Here is a 16,805-nt window from a genome sequence, read left to right as displayed (position 1 = left end):
CCGTGAGGGGACCACAGACACTGGGGAGCGGCACCAGCAGAGAGACACAACCGGCAAGTGCTGACCCTGTGACTCTCCTTAGGACCCTCCTTTCCTCACGCTAAGGGAAAAACTGAATGATGGAGCCAGAGAAAAAGTAACCTCCCACAATCTTTGCTTCTGAGGGGTACTTCAGGGACTGAAGATCAGTACAGTTACGTCTATTTACTGCATAAAAATGGGGGGCACACAAGTTTGAAAGGTATAGGTGATAATCCCATTATTAAAATTGCAAAAAAATTTTCCTTTTCAGTTGCTTTAAATTATTTGGTCAAAAGCATAGCCCAGGGATTTCCCTGTTGGTCCAGTGGTTAAGAATCCGCCTCCCAATGAAGGGGACTTGGGTTTGATCCCTAGTTGAGGAACTAAGATCCCACATACCACAGGGAGAGAACTAAGCCACAACCAGAGAACCTGTGCTCCGAAGGAAACGTCCCGCGTGCTGCAGCTACGACTGGAGGCGGCTCAATAAATACATGTTAACAGTATATAATGAAGGCGGTAGAGCTCCCTGAGGAAACCGCGCCAGGGGTCACGCCCGGCTCTACACCGAGGCTGTGGGCACGCGGTTTTGCCTCGATGCATCTGCACGCTGAGTGTGTGTAACTGTCACGCTAGTTTCTGTGTGTCCCCTCCCACCCCTTTTCAGCTGGAGCTGCACCCACTAAAAGGTGCTAAACCCAGAGATGGTCTGGCTTCAGTGTGAACTGTTTGCAGTTCCACTCATCCACAGTCACCACCAACAGGAAAGCATTACCTGTGTCCATGCTGACACCGCAGTTAGGCCCGTGGGCTGCACCCGGGTCGGGTTCCCGCGTTTTCCCTAACTGTGGCCCGGATCCGTTGCTCCGTGTAGGTGATGGAGCCGTCACTGTCTACTCACCACAGACTTCCGCAGCCTGGCTCCACGGAAGGTCTGGGTGTTTCGTTCCTTTCTGGGAAGGAGCGCTGACCTGAAGGGCTTTTCTGCTTAACAGGAAATCTATTTTAACTCAACAGTTTGGAGGGAAAACAGGCGCGACGTCCAAGAGCCACACTGAGACGTGTCACAAGCTGTTCCCCATCCTGACTCTGAGACTGGCTCGCACCATCCACGAGACTGAAAGCTGTGGCTCCAGGGGCAGGCAGTAAAAAGCAGGCGGTCACACTGTTTGGTTCTCAACCTGTTTAATGTGTAAAAGGAAAAAAGGCGGTAGGCAGAGTTTCGGTCTGAATACATTCTCGGAATGCTGGCCGTCCAGAGCATCATTCTGAACAGCTGATTATCTTCTGTGACTCGAGAGAGTTTCAGTTTTGAAAAGACCTAATTCCATGGGATCATGGTGACTCATTTATCATAAGAATTAAATACAGAAATTTAAAGGCTCCAAGCAAACAGCAGGGGCGGGACTAATGCGACAGTAATAGCTGGAGTTGATGGGGCAAGAGGCAACCAATCATAAAATTACTTTTCCCTTGTAACAAAGGGTTCACACTTTTAACATAAATTATACATTCATTATGGTGTTTAAAAACAGTCAAGCCTAAATAAATTCTTCATACCATCGAGAAGAGACACACACTGACAACCTGCCTAAGCACAGAACTTCTCGTCTGACAGCTCTTGGCCGGGGCCACGCACATTTTACAGGGAGCTTTTGCTTCTCAAGCTTAGTGAAAGTCTGGCAATCATTTTGTATAAAAATAAGACTTAAATTTAAAACCTCACCAAACTAGGAATCTGATGTAGAAAATCGGTGACACTGGAGCAGCTAAAGCCCGCAGTTCTCAGACTTCAGCCCTTGTCCCAGTGCCCTGCGAGGCCCCGCCCCACGTGTCCGAGGCCTGGGAGGGGAGGGGCCCACGTCCCTGAAGGGCCAGCCGGTCCCCCCGGGGACAATGCGCTGCTGCTCCAGGAACCCTGGCTGAGAACCCCTGGCAGGGCGTAGCACCGTCTCCGCCTCTGCTTGGCACAGACTGTGTCTGCGCTCTTGGCAGCCGCGGTTACCCTGCGGGAGGCGGCGCTTGGGAGTGACACCACCGTGCGCTGCTTTATGGTCAGAGAGGTCGGTCCCTGTCCCAGGCTTGTGGTCAGGTCGCGGGGAGTTCTGCTCTGCCAGCATGTGATGCGGTTTACAACTAAAGCCACAGACGGCGTGTTTGAGTGTCAGGCACTTAGTTGCCTCTGACTCTCTGTGACTCCGTGGATGGTGGCCCGCCAAGGGTCCTCTGTCCGTGGGGGTTCTCCAAGGCAAGAGTACTGGAATGGGTTGCCATTCCCTACTCCAGATCTTCCCGACCCAGGGACTGAACCCAGGTCTCCTGCATTGCAGCTGGGTTCTTTACCATCTGAGTCACCAGGGAAGCCCCCAATATACTTGACGTGTATATTTAATGCTGGAAATTCACCCTAGGGGACAGACAGAGGATGTGAAAGGAAAAGGCACCATAATTAAGCCATCCTTGGAAATGATGAGGTTTTTTTTTTTTTTTTTTTCCTCTCTCAAATACCTTCACTTTAATTTAACTTCAAGCCCAAGCATTCTGGGAGGTAAACAGTCTGGTAACTACAGGGGGTGAGAGGCAGGATGCGCCCCAGGACTACAGGAGAAGCACTGGGGTCTGGCCACTCCACTGACTCTACAGCAGGGCCTTGGACACGAGAGCCCCAGGCAGCTGGAAGACACACGACTCCTCAGGTTCCCGCGTGAAGGCACCGTGCCCATCACAAAAGGGTGCCCCTGAGAGCCTCTCTGAACCAGGCTGGGCAGAGGCACGCCAGAGTCTGGCTCAAGACTCTAAGTCACTTCTTCCCAGAGAAGCAGTGCCTGGGCCTCCAGGCCACAGGGGTCCCTCTTGCCTAGCCCAGGGCCTGAGACCATACAAGACAAGACACGTGGCCAGTCTCAGAGAAAGAGGGGCTTACCACTGGGGTGAGAACCCTGGAAGGAGCTGACCCAAAACCCAGAACTCTCAACTCTCGGTGAACTTCATTTAAAATGAGTTCTTCCAAGTAAAATGCAAGGCCAAGTTCTAAGCCCAGCAAGAAGCACCCCCAGGGGAGGAGGCCCCGCGTTCTGCCAGTCTGCGCTGGGCCCCGCGTCCCCCTCCAGACACCGCGGTGAGCTCTCTTAAAGTGCCACCGCCAGCCGTCGTGGGGAAGCTGTTTGGCCAACCCGTTCAACACCAGATTCCTCCTGGCGATTCCCTACAGATGCCCGTCCCGCCCTTCCCCAGCCTCTTCTCCTGCCGGGCCCGGCGCCCTCCGCCTAAAGTGCCACATGCCCGACGCCGAGCGCAGCCGCAGCGGAGCTCAGGTCACGGGGGTGAGCCAGCAGCCGGCAGGGAAGGGCTTCTCTCTGCCCATCTAACAGTCCTGTACCACTGGGAAGCAACGAAAAAAGGAAATTTCCTGATCTCATCATCATATGCTCCACACTGAACACTTAAAGGCAAATCGTCATCTTAAAGAACTACGTTTAGGGATTCAGTTAAAATATACACAGGTTTTGTCTTCCCTTTGATCCGACTGTTGCTATTGCTTCTTCAGAGGACCATAAAAAGAATTGATACCCTAAAAAAAGGACTCGATTTGTTTTTAAAAAAGAGCAACAATGCGGGGTGGGGTGGGGGTGGGGGCGGAAAGCGTTTCCTCTCCCCCTCCCGCCCACCCCCTTTCGTTTGGCTCACAAAGCTTTTTTTTTTTTCCCCTCTTCACTGTCGGTGTGGCCCTCGCGGCAACCATCCAGCCATCCGTCCGTCCGTCCGTCCATTCCGGGCGCTCCGGGCGGCGGGCTTCAGGAGGCGTCCCTGGATATCCACCCGCTCTCAGTGAGGAAGTTCAGGATCCTCTTCTTGAGGACTTTGTCCAGGTAGCTGGGCAGGCGGCTCTTGGAGGGGATGCCCTGGCGCTTCTGCAGGTGGTCCTTGATGATGATGGTCTTTACGGTCACGTAGCGCGCGGGGCTCAGGTTCAGCGAGCTGCACAGCACCTTCTCGCGGTCCGACAGGAGCTCGAAGCCCGGCAGGTGCTCGATGGCCGCGAACTCGCCGTCCCGGCCGTCCTCCTTGCCGCGCTTGGCGCCCCCCGCCGCCGCGGCCGCAGCCGCCGCCGCCTTGTTCTCCTTGCGCTTCTCGCGCTTGTGCCGGGCCGCCTCGTACTCGGCCGACTCTTCCATCTTGGTGATGCCGTTGCGCCGGTAGCGCTGCAGCTCACGGATCTTGGCGCGCAGCATCTTCTCCTTGTGCATGTTCTCAAACAGGTCGTCGAACTCCTTGCACGACATGAACTGGTAGAGCGGCCGCAGCTTGAGCCGCAGCTCCTTCTCCTCCTTGGTGACCTTGCGCCGCGCCGCCCGCTCCTTCTCCTTCTTGTCCTTGCCCAGGAAGGCGGGCACCAGGTTGTAGTCGCGCGCGATGTTCTTACGCCGCTGCCGCTCGCGGAGCTTGCGCACGTACATGTCCACGTGTGCGCGCTTCAGCTCGATCTCCACGTCGTCGTCGTCATAGTTGACCGAGAGCCCGCTGATGAGCGTCTCGGCGTCCTGGTCATACTCGATCTCGTAGTCGTCCCGCAGCGGCATGTAGCCCAGCTGCTGCTGTTCGGCCACCGAGATGTCTAGGGGAGGCAAGGGGGTGGTGAGGCTGGGAGAGAGGGGGCCCCCACTGGGGCAGGTGTGGTCGGTCACCCGGTTGGGGATGGTGTCGGGGATGCAGGCCTTCCCCAGGTTGCCGTGGATGTACATGCTTACGTAATGCTCCATTACTTCCTGGGGAGTCCGGGAAGCGCCCACGTGAGCCGCCATGTCCTCCTGCAGAGACAAGAAGCGTCAGAGGGTCAGACGCAGGCTGGGCGCGGAGGTCCCTGGGCGCCGCCACCCTGCGGCCTGCGGGCGCCATGCTGTCCATCCCCCACAGCCACTCTGGATGTCGGCGCTGGGGGTAGGACCTTCGGGGAATCCATGCCCCGAGAACATCAGTACCCAGATGGGCAACCGGCCTGGAGGGCAAAGAAAGCCACATCCCATACCCCAGCTCTTCTCCTGGTTCTCTTAAGAGGACAAACAGAGGCTCCCTGGGGCTCAGGCCGCCCTGCCCGCCAGCAATTAGGCCTGGGTGGGCAGCCAGAGCCCCGGGGTGGGTGGGGGGGGGGGGGGGTCCCCACTGGCTCCAGTGACCTCTCCGCTCTTTGAACTAGGAGAACAGATGCAGCCCGGGGCCTCCCCACCAGGGAAGGTGCCAGCTCACCGCGCCGCCTGTGTCCCAGCGCAAAGAGCCAGGCTCCGTCTCTGATGCCCCGGCCCCGGGCCGGCGTGTTTCTTCCCCGGGTGGCGGTCAGATGACCCGGGCGTTGGGCCACCGCTTCTGCCGGCCCCTGGGGTCCAGCAACCAGCTGGAGACCAGCCCGGGCTGCAGGCAGGGGTCACGCCTCCAGAAGGGACCCGCCCTGCGCGCACAGGGTTATTAATGGGAGGAAATTGTACAAGTCTCTCAATCTTTTCCTCTGCCAAGAGGCCTCTTCCTTAAAGGGAACCGCTAAAGCCACTTGAGAAAGCAGCCGCCTGCAGTGTGCACTCGCTCCCAGCAGCCACTCTGCGCCCCGCTGGCCTCACTCCCCCAGCTCTACCCACCCGCCGAGAGACACTCAGCGTCCCCCCATGGTCGGGATGGTCCCTGCACCCCCATAGGCCCGAATGGGAGCCCAGGAAACCAGCCGGTCCCCTGAGGGGCTGACCCTGCCAACCACCGGGCACAGAGGGGAGGAAGGTGTCAGGAAGGCCCTCAGAGAAACCAGACCGGCGTCCGCCCTGCCAGCCTCTCCCCAGGGAGCGCCGCTCGGGGTGGGGGGTAGGGGGGTACAGAGAAGGCCACATTGGGACCCACCCTGCCAGGCCACCTCTGTGCACCGTGAGGGGCAGCGAGGATCAGAGCTGAGAACAGACTGTCTGCTGGAGAAACTACATGCTTCTTTCTTTAAAAACCTCTCTCAGCACCAACTGTGCAGTTATCCTTTCCCAGGAAACATTTCATCCAAAAAAACAAAAGGAAGTCACAACCATCACTACCGTCACGGTCTCCCAGGCTGGCCACTCCTGCCTTGGAGCCCGCAGGCCTCACAGTAAAGGAACAGGGGGCGCTGGGGAGCGCTCACGCTCTCCCCGCAGCCCAGCCCACCCCAGCCGGGCCCAGGGAGCCCCCGGGACACATGTCTTTCCAGGAGGAGAGGCTGTGCTTGCCAGGGAGCCGGGGGTGCCATCAGCCTGAGCTGAGCTGCCCGCGCTGGGCGGGCGGCCAGGGGCGTGGGAGCCGCGCCCTCAGCATCCAACCCTCACCAGTGCAGTGCCGGGTCCCCGGGCCTGGTCCAGTGCGGCCCTGCGGGAGAGCTCTGCCCTCCGAGAGGCCGATGGCCCCCGCGCCCCTCGGGTGCTCGTCGAGGGGGAGACTCACAGCCCGAGGGCGCAGGGGGAGGCCGAGCAGCGACGCGGCCTCTGAGCGAACCGAGGCAGCCCCGTGACCTGTCCGAGGGCCTCTCCGTCAGCCCGCGCCCTGCGGACGGAGCAGGCAGGGGCTGTGCAGCCGTCCTCCGGCAAGACTGACGGGCCCCCGTGAGCCCCCACGCGAGGCGGTGAGGACACGCGGGAGACGGCGGCGGCCCGCCTGTGCTCCTCAGACACTCCCTCGGGGCCCGGGCCCCCAGCCCGGTGCCCAGGGCGCGGAGCGGGGTGGGTGGGGGTGCTGGGAGGGAGGCCCTCCACCGTCTCTGCCTTCTGAGGACTTAGCGCTTTCCGCTGGACGCAGGCACAGCCCGTTTTGAAGACGAAGGACGAGTCCCGAGCATGGGAGAAGCAGGAGGGGGAACCTGGGCCGCTGGGGGGCAGGACGCGGGGCCGCCCCCGACCACAAGCGCCCGCACGCCCCGCGCCAGCACTCCTGAGTGCCCCGGAGACGCAGGAGGAGGTGTGCGCCCCGGCAGCCCCTCAGGCGCGGTCTGCGCGGAGTTACAGTTTCTGCGCACTTCCTGCCCTGAGGAGATGCAAGATGCTCACGTTCTGAGGGTACCGGGAAGGGAGGTGAGGTTCTGTGCACTAGTTTTCATCTTCTTCAGTAAAACTAAAAGGGATTTTTTTTTTAAAGTTAAATTCTGCCTCAATTCTGTTTAAACAGGTCTAAGATTTTCATGAAAAATGACCCCATGGACTGCAGCAGGCCAGGCTTCCCTGTCCTTCACCATCTCCCAGAGCTTGCTCAAACTCATGTCCATCGAGTCCGTGATGCCATCCAACCATCTCATCCTCTGTCGTCCCCTTCTCCTCCCGCCTTCAATCTTTCCCAGCATCAGGGTTCTTTCCCATTGAGTTGGTTCTTCGCATCAGGTGGCCAAAATATTGGAGCTTCAGCATCAGTCCTTCCAATGAATATTCAGGACTGATTTCCTTCAGGACTGACTGGCTGGATCTCCTTGCATCAAATATGTGTGTGTGTGTGTACACACACGTGTACACACACACACACACACACACACACACACACACACACACACACACACACACACACACACACACACACACACACACACACACACACACACAACAGCGTCCTTAAAAGAGAAGACCTCTGTTCCGTGAGGCAGCCCCGCCCCCCGGCAGTGCGCAGGCGCGCTTCCTCGGGGTTCACGGGCCGGTGGCCCTCTGCTCTGCGTCTTGCTCCGCAAACGTCCACACTCCTGGGGCCTCCTTCGTAGAGGCCGGTGGCCTGGGATAAGAAGCTGGGCGGTCTCCAGACACACAGGCTGGGTTTCTCCAGCCCCGCCAGGCAAGGGGCTGCACAGCCGTGGGCCCTTCGTAGACACCTCGGTGACCCAGCTCCTCTTCAGTTAACACAAGGGGTTTCTGGCTCGAGAGAGACCCAGGCAGTGGCTGTTCATGAAGCCACAAGTCAGCGAGGCTGGTGCCCTGTCACCAGGCCCCCAGGACCCCGCATCACCACCTTGGCCGCTGCCTAGGGGGAGGCAGCTACTCGGGGAGATGCCGGCCAGCGACTTTTGAGAATCGACCCTGGGGGCTGCCACGTCAGCTCGGCGCCAGTGAAAAAGGCCCAGGAAAGTCCACAGGAGCCTGAGTTCCACGGGCTCTGAGACCGAGGGCAGTGACGGAAGGGGACGGCCAGGCTCTGACCCTAAGAGTCCACAGAGGACACACAGGTTCCGGGAAGCGATGACGGACACACCCCGACGATGACGGTTCACGCCGGCCGCTGGCCCGGCGTCCCGCTTGTCTCATCTCACGTGTCTCCAGTCCCCACGTGTCAGCGGGTCACACTAGGGAGGGACCGTCCCATCTGCGCCTTACAGCGGCCCGTGATGGCAGGGGGCAGGGTGGGCGAAGGGGAGGTCCTGTCCCTCGCGTGTTCGAGGTCCAAGTTGTTTTGCTTCATCCAGATGGGTGGATGGACAGACAGACAGAACCGTTGGGCAGGCAAGGAGCAGCAGAAGTGAGTCGGGGAAAGAGACTTGAAGGGAAAGTTCAATTACGACTGAAATGGAACAAGGCACCCAGCTGTAGCCTGAAGGTGGCCCCTTTCCCACTGCAGCTTTCGGTAACACCCCGGGAAGCAGCCCAAAATCTGGAGGTTTGTTCTCCTATACGCGAACTTAAAAAAAAAAAGGACTCCCATTTTTAGAACAAGATGAGGAGAGTTCGGTATGCTGCTTCCTGGAGTCCTTTGAAAAATAAAGAAAACGCATCTCTGAGACGCTGAGCTGGGCCCGTGAGGTCACCGAAGGGAAAAGATGTAGGCCAGTCCCACCGCGGGCCGGCCAGCTCCTGCTGGGACTGCCGCGGGGTCTCTCCCCTCTGGCCGAGGCCGCCCCTGCCCTGTGACCTGGCCTCTGCCAACAAATGCCAGCTGCCCTCTCTGTACAGCCTGGGGCCAGGCCTCGGGCCCCGCTCCAGGCCCCACCCCTTCACTGCTGCGTGACCTGGACGTGTCACTAACTTCTCTGTGCCTCGGTTTCCTGGTCTGGATTACGAGGGTGCTACTAAATACCACCTTCACAGGACGGTTGGAGAGTAAATGAGGGAATACACGTTCTCTCAGTCCAGTGCTGGGCACGCTTGGCCCATGGACGCCGGCTTTGTTATTCCTACTACAAAGCTGTTAGCATCGCCTCCAGGGCCTGTGTTCACCCAGGTCACCTCCTCCAGGAAGGCTTCCATGATGCCCAGAGTGAGGCTCACATCCTGGCTCAATTACTCACTGCTGTGAGACATGTATCGTCTCTGCTCCTGCTTATGATCTGTAATTGCTCCTCTGAAGTGTCTGTCAGGATAAAACACATCATTGTGAACAACCGCAGTTAACGCGTACGGGTTTCACCTCATCTCATCCTCCGAGCAGCGTCCCCCACCTCCCACATCAGGAGGACCACCTCGGGCGCGGCCACCCCAGGGACACAGGCCAGCTCTCGCACCCGGCACAGGAGGTGCAGCCCACCCACAGGCAGGGCGGTGCCAGCGCTCCCCTTTCCGGACGGACCACCTCACAAGCGTGCAGCCGCGGCACCCTCTCTGACCCCTGGGACGTGTGGGGGACACCGCGGACCCACATCTTGCTGGTGCAGAGCATCCAGTCCCCCGTCTCTGTGCAAACCAGGGCCTCTATCAGGACGACTCTCTCAATCGCGTCGCAGGGCGCCCTTCCCGAGCAGGTCGGTGGGCCTGGTCAAGAAAGGGTGCACGTCCTTTCTTGACCAGCCTTGTGTCTGCCTCGGGGGCGGGGGCCACGAGGCTGGCTTTGTTCCCGAGGCTCCAGGGCCAGGCGCACTACATTCCCTCAGGGAGATGTGGCTCCTGCTTCCTTCTTTAAAGGAAGACATCTCAAGGGGACAGAAGCATGGGCAGCTGGGGTAGAGACCCCAGGGGCCAGCCAGGACGCTGCAGGGCCTCAGGGGGCGGCAGGGGGAGCCACCTGCGGGGCCAGGAGCGCAGGGTCCAAGGCCAAGGAGGGGGCAGTGGGCCCACAGGACCGATTGAAGTCAGAGCCGCGGGCCCAGGAGGGCGCTCCAGGCCGGCCGGCCTGCCCCGAGGACCCAACCTGGGCTCTGGACTCGGACTGGGGCCTGCAGCCCCGCTGGCCTCCCACATGCTCCAGTGCGCATGTGCCCTCCCCGCAGCGGGGACTCCGGCCCATCACACCCACATGGGGCCCTGAATGCGGCCACTTCCCTCTCCAGCCAGGCCGGTCACCTTTACAGTGAGGGGAACGACCCGCTGGCCTCTCGAGGGCTGGGAGGACGCCCTGGGCTGGCAGCCTGCATCTCCAGACGCTCCCTCTGACCTCCAGCCTAACCTGCCCCCACCATGCGCCGCTGGCCGGGTCAAGGCCAGCTGCCACGAGAACTGGTCTCCAGCCCATCCTTCCAGGCCACTCCAGGTGCCCTGTGTCCCTGGGCCACCGCTCCCGTTTCACGGGCCTTTTTTTTTTTTTTAAAGCTAGAAAGCTCCATAAGCCTCCCCTCTGTTCCAGGGTCCCCATCCTCCTCCCTGAACTCAGAATTCACCAGCTCACACCTGTGAATGCCCCTCGGGGGACTAAAGCTTCTCAGGTCAAATCAGGCTATACTTGTGAGAGAGCTTTACGAAGCCACGGGCCCTACTGTGAAAACCACATGGCGGGGCCTCCAGAAACACACAGGATTACCTCACCATCCAGCAATTCCACCTCCTGCTGTTTACCCGAACTAACAAGGACTTCCGCGCTATCTGGACACCTGTGTTCACCACAGAAGCATTCCTGACAGCGAGTGCCCACCCACAGACGACTGGATAAACAGCGTGGTCCGTCCACACCACGGACTATTACTCAGCCTTAAACACGAAGGAGGTTCTGACATCTGCTACAACACTGGCCAACCCGGGGGGACATTATCCTAAGACACAACGCAGTCACAAGAATACAGACATTATGTGAACCCACTGAGGTGAGGTCCCTAGAACAGGTGAGCCCACAGCGACGCCAAGCAGAACCGCAGCTAAGAGGGGCTGTGGGGGGACGGAGACAGGGCTAGCGTGTAATGAGGAAGACTTTCTGTTCACGACAACAAGAGTTGTGGCCAGCGGTGACGGCTGCCCAGCAGCACTGACGTGCTTCCCGCCACTGGACTGGACGCCGACAAACAGGTAAAACGGCGAGCTTCACATTGTCAGTCATTTCAGCCGCTCAGCCGTGTCCGCCTCTTTGCGACCCCATGGACTGCAGCACGCCAAGCCTCCCTGCCCATCACCACTCCCTGAGCTTGCTCAAATTCATGTCCTTTGAGTCGGTGATGCCATCCCACCATCTCCTCCTCTGTCGTCCCCTTCTCCTCCTGCCTTCAATCTTTCCCAGCATCGGGGTGTTTTCAAAGGAGTCAGTTCTTCGCATCAGGTGGCCAAATATTGGAGCTTCAGCTTCAGCATCAGTCCTTCTAATGGATATTCAGGACTGATCTCCTTTAGGATTGACTGGTTGGATCTCCTTGCAGTCCACTGTATGTCTGATGTATACATAAAGTTTATGTATACATGGATACATGCACCTAATGTATACATAAAGGATACACTGTGTATCATGATACACCGAGTATTAGGATACATACTTTATGTATACACTAGATACCTGTATCCATATACTTTATATATACATTATGTATACATAATGTATACTTTACCACAAGAAAAATATATACTTTGTTTTGAATAGTAAAAGTTTTACAAGCTGCATGCCTTACTGTAGCTACATCGGTGCTTCTTGAAGTAGGGTCCCTGGGACAGCAGCAGCATCGCCTGTGAACCTGTTGGAGCTGCAGCCTCTCATGCCGCCCCCGACCTACTGGCTTCAGAAGGCTGGGGTGGCGGGGGAGAACGACAGGACTTGTGCCCAAGGAGGCTCCCAGGGTGTCCTCACTCACTCTGCAAGTTTAAGACCCACTGCTCAGGGACTTCCTTTCCCTGGTACTCCGGGGGACTCCATGCTCCCACTGTAGGGCTACGGGTTCAACCCCGAGCCAGGGAACAAGGGTCCCACAGAGTCTGTCCCCCAAACAATAAAAGCCCTGCTCTGCATAACCCTCTGAACTCTAGCTGGTTTCTCCAGCCAAGCTCTTCCCTGCCCCTTCTTGATGGCGATTAAGACCCCCACTCTCAGGAGGCTCACAGGATGGACCCATCCATCTCTCACCGACACACAGAAGGGCTCCAATGTGCTGAGGAGGAGACCATGCTGAGAACCCACTGCGTCAGAGGCCCTGGACTCTCTGTAACCCGCTGTGTCCAGCCCTCACCCGGGGGCGCTCTGCGTGTAGCACAGGGTCCAACACAAACTGGGTCTTCAGCAAGCGCCGGATGATGAAGGCCCACAGCGCGTCCGCGCCACCCCGCCTGCCGGGCCCCGCTGTCATCTACAAAAGGAAGCCGTTGTTCACGACGTTCCGCCTGCCTGCGGAATCAGCCTGAATGTGCCGTTCACAGCACAGGGCCTCAGAGTCCACAGAGCACTCTGCGTCCTTTTGCAACTTGAAATCGAGCTTCAGGGCCAGCGTGAACCCCACCTGCCCTGGAGTCCTCCTGACCATGGGACGTGGGGGAGGCCCACGCCTCCTTCAAACTGGTCGATGCTCCAGCAACCAGCTAACAGATGCCTGGCACTGTGGGAAAGCACAGCTTGGCGTTCACGTCTGCTTGTGTCCCCCCGGGATCCGTGTCTTCCAATCCTGAATCTGCACAGCGCCCACCACACAACCAGCTGCCCGGGTCGGGGGGCTTAAAACCCATGGTGCTGGGACCCGGTGAGCCCCGCCCACCCTGAGCCCTTTTCTGGTTTCCCGTCATGGCTGTCAGCCCTCACCCCCGTCCTCTCTGCTGCTCATCCCCAAACCCTCCTGGCCTTGTGGCCAGCACCCCTCAGCCGGGCCCGGACCCTGGGACAGACTGTGAGCAAATGATCCAGACTTCAGCAGGGCCTGTCCTCACGGAGTCCCCACAACCCCACGCCCATGAGAACCACCAGAGAAATCACAGTGGTCTCACCTGCCTCTCCACCACTGTCCCCACACCCACACCCGCCCTTGGGACCCAGTCCCTGTCCCCGAGCCCCGGCCCCCACATTCACCCCCCACCCAGTCGGGTCAAGACCCGGCTCCAGCCAGGGACGTGCAGCCCCCCAGCCACAGCAGATACTGCTGCCGCACCAGGAGGTTAAGCCCGGGCTCTGCACCAGGGCCTTCCGTTCTCGGGGTCACCACTCTTCAACCAAGAACCAGCCTGCTGAGAGGAGCACGCAGACACGCGTGCAAAGCGCCTCACCCAGAACCCGCACCTGCTGATGGCAGCCTGCGTGCGACACGCGGCTCGGGGCTCACGCCTGGAAACAGCCTGCCTCTCAGCACTGCAGAGGAGCCTCTGAGGAAGCACGGCCAAGCTCAGGGCAAAGACGCCCCAGAGAGGAGAGGGAGAGACAGGGGAGCCGCACCTCGGCCTGGCCCATGGACCTCCGACCCCAGACCGTAACGCCTGCTGAGCAGGGAGAAGCCCCTGGCTTTGTCTCGGAACAGCTGAGCCTGCTGCTGCCCCGATTCAGAGCCTTTCAGCATGGTCTCCAGATGGCTCCCGTGCAAGTTAAAGTAGTACTGCTTTCAGAGCACCCTCCCGGCCTCCCTCAGCACACTCTAATACATCTTTCAGTCCCGGGCTCGCTTTTCGAGTATTTTCCGCAAAGCTGCAGGGAGGCAGTGCTGATGGGGTGGCTCGGAGCACAGACTTGGTCACCAAACGATGCGGTCCGAACCTGTGGCACAGACCTGCGCTGGGAGGCTCTCACAAGGAACCACTCGAGGTCAACACAGTGCCTGGCACCCAGCGAGCCTCTTGGTCCACGCCAGCTATTTTTAGTGGCGACTGCAGAGATAAGAGCTCCAAATGAAGCAGGGAAGGGAAGTCTCTCTGAAGCAGATATGATATGGAAGCAGAAAGACCAGTCACAAACCATGATTGGGGCGGTGTGGGGGAGTGCTCTCAACAGAAGAAATAACAAATGATTCAAAGGATCCCGGGGTAGGTAGACACTGAAAGGCCCCGCAGGCCCTCAAGTTTCATCTCTGTAGAACTGGAAGCTGCCGCAGACTGACGGGACAGGACCTGTCCTCAGAGACAGCTCCAATCCTGCTGCCTGGAATGGGCTGTGGGGCCCGGTTACCAAGCAGAGAGGCCAGTCCGGAGGCTCCAGGAGCGATCAGGCCAGAGATGGACATCAGCCTACACTGAGGCTGTGAGAAGAGGCTAGCTTCTGGAGGATTCTGAAGACAGAGCTGCCGCTGAACTGGACCCTGAAGAAGACCCTGAGAATGGTACTCCATTTGCAGCCCGAGGAGCCAACCAATCAAGGTGTGAGATTTGGGTCAAGGGAAGTGGAGGAGCCCAGGAGATACACACAGGGACAGCAGAGATGGGTTTGTGACTGGAGGCTGGACCTCAGGACCAGCCCACCACGACCCTGTAATGCCCATGAAGGCCAGGCTGACGCCTTTCTTTCCGGACTCCTTCACTGTTGCAGGACGAGCACAGAGCAGAGGCTCCATGCGCATCCACGGGCAGCACTTCAGGACAGTGAGGGGGTCCGGAGCGTGGCCTCCGTGATGCGGGCACTCAGCTGAGAACCCGGAGCAGGGTCTCTAAGGAGCTGGGAGAGGCTCGAGATTCCAGGGCTGCGGAATGGGCACGGGTCCCCGAAGACTGGCTCACTTGACCGATAGAATAAAGCTAACCTAAATACAGGCAGGGCAGGCCTGGGGATGCGGGGAGAAGCGTGGAACGTCTCCACCAGCAAGCCCAGGAGAAGGGGCCGGCAGTCGGCCCCCAGCGTCTGTGGGCTCAACCCCGCTCGGCCATTTTAGACAAGGGACAGAGTATGGGATGATTCTGGTGGCCTGGGAGGATTCTGGAACAATCCTCCGTGGATAATGAGGGACGGCTGTGCTGCTGGAGAAGTGGTTCGAGGAGCTGGGGGACCAGCATGTGGAAGGGTCTGGAAAGATGAGGGAGTGGGCTCCCGTCTCTCCCCCCCGGCACTCCTCACAATGCCTGGAGGTGGCCACAAGTCCCTGGTGGTTATGGGCCAAAAGCCAGCCAGGCCTTCTCCCCCTAACACGGACAAGAGCCTCCTCTTGGAGAGTGCGAAAAGCACTCCTCAGAGACCACCTGGAGAAGAGCCACCACGTGTCTCTCTCGAGAGCCCGATGTGAATGAGTCCAGTCCAGCTCTGTGTTCTCTCCGATAAACTTCCCCAAAGAAACCTCCTGAGGGAAAGAAAGTGAAGTCGCTCAGTCGTGCCTGACTCTTTGCGACCCTGTGGACTGTAGCCTGCCGGGCTCCCCTGTCCACGGGTATTCTCCAGGTGCGAACGCTGGAGTGGGTTGCCATTTCCCTTCTCCAGGGGATCTTCCCCATCCAGGGATCGAACCCCGGGGTCTACTGCAGGCAGACTCTTTACCAACTGAGCCCCCAGTGGAGAGACCCAAATGTCAAAGGTCAGGCGTGGTCCGGTCCAAACACTCCATGGCAGAACCCACTTAGCCCGGGGCACAGGAAGCCCAGGGTGTCGCGGGGACGCGAGGGTCAACAAGTGCCTGGCAGGGGACACAAAGTGAGTGGTGGTGGCGGTGAGGGTGGCAGGGAGGACCAGGAGCGCCTGCCTGCAGGGCAGAGGGCGTGGAGAGGAGCTCCTCTGGCCTTCAGCACACTGTCCTCCAGGCAAAACCCACTCCTTCCTGGGGTACCCTACTGCTGTCAAGTCTCAGAGCCGCCTGTGTCCCCCTGACTCCCTTCTGGGGAGTCCGGCCTCGCCCAAGGGGTGCACTCGGCAGACACCAGCGGAGGTCACCCCAAAAGGCTGGGAAAACAGCCCTGGGGTGGGGGGTGGGGGGCAGCCAGCCGTGGCCCGATTCCCCCCCCTCCCCGCCCCACTCCGCTACTTCCTGCTGTGTGACCTTGGGCGGCTGGCTCACCCTCTCTGTGCGCCTGGCCCTGCCCGGGGAGGCGGGCGCGGGCCTCCCCGCCTCCACCGCCCATCGCCACCCCCCGCGCCCTCGCGGCGCCCGCACCCCCGCAGGTGCGCCCGGGGCCCTGCGGCTCACCCAGTTCCCGAAGCCGAACTGCTCGATGGCATCCAGCAGCAGCTGCTCCTCGCGGCTGGTCCAGCCGCCCTCGGCCTCGGGCCCCCAGAGCGTGAAGCGCCCGCCGTCCACCAGCTGGTAGCCGTGGTAGCGGCGGTGGTGGCCGATCTCCGCGCCGGCGGAGAAGCACTCGGGGCACAGCTCGATGTCCTGGCACTCGGTGCAGCGGAAGCGCAGCGGGCTCACCTCGGCCAGGCAGTACACGCAGTACTTCTTGCCAAGCTCCGCCATCTTCCGCCACCGGGGCCCCGCCGCCCCGCGCTCCAGCGAAACCGCCGCGGCCGCCGCCGCCGCGGCCGCCCCGCCCCAGGCGCCCGCTGCAGCCGGCCTGCCGGGCCGCGCGTCCCGCCTCAGCGCGCAGGCGCCCTCGGGCCGGCCCGGCGGCGCACCGCGCAGGCGCCGCCGCGCGGAGGGGGGTGGGAGTCCGGGAGCCCGGCCCGCCGCTCTGCGCCTGCGCGCCCCCCAACCCAGTGCCAGCCGCCTCGCCTCAGAGGCACAGACGCTCTGAGGCCGGCAAGAGGGCGGAAAAGGAAGCCGGGGCGGGACGCGTCCCGCCCCATCTCGGTGCGAGCCTACGCCCTCC

The 16,805-nt window shown here is 60.0% G+C and overlaps 1 protein-coding gene across 1 annotated transcript; it reads right to left on the bottom strand.

Annotated features, from left to right (window-relative positions):
• Nucleotides 1-1,189: 1,189 nt before the first annotated feature.
• Nucleotides 1,190-16,571, bottom strand: TADA2B (transcriptional adaptor 2B). Its single transcript, XM_070791868.1, has 2 exons — nt 16,184-16,571; nt 1,190-4,829 (listed from the first exon to the last, which is right to left on the bottom strand). Exons 1-2 carry the CDS (start codon nt 16,451-16,453, stop codon nt 3,816-3,818), a joined length of 1,284 nt encoding a protein of 427 aa, XP_070647969.1. The 5' UTR covers nt 16,454-16,571; the 3' UTR covers nt 1,190-3,815.
• Nucleotides 16,572-16,805: the final 234 nt, after the last annotated feature.

Source organism: Bos indicus, chromosome 6 (assembly GCF_029378745.1).
Source record: "Bos indicus isolate NIAB-ARS_2022 breed Sahiwal x Tharparkar chromosome 6, NIAB-ARS_B.indTharparkar_mat_pri_1.0, whole genome shotgun sequence".
Taxonomy (NCBI): Eukaryota; Metazoa; Chordata; class Mammalia; order Artiodactyla; family Bovidae; genus Bos; species Bos indicus.
The sequence above is the reverse complement of the archived record's forward strand: the minus strand, read 5'-3'. Positions and strand labels throughout refer to the sequence as shown.

Excerpts from the sequence above, each read along its gene's own strand:
- TADA2B (XM_070791868.1), bottom strand. The coding sequence starts at position 16,453 with ATGGCGGAGCTTGGCAAGAAGTACTGCGTGTACTGCCTGGCCGAGGTG. Across the intron at positions 4,830-16,183 it reads AGTTCGGCTTCGGGAACTGG|GAGGACATGGCGGCTCACGT; the intron begins GTGAGCCGCAGG and ends TTGTCTCTGCAG.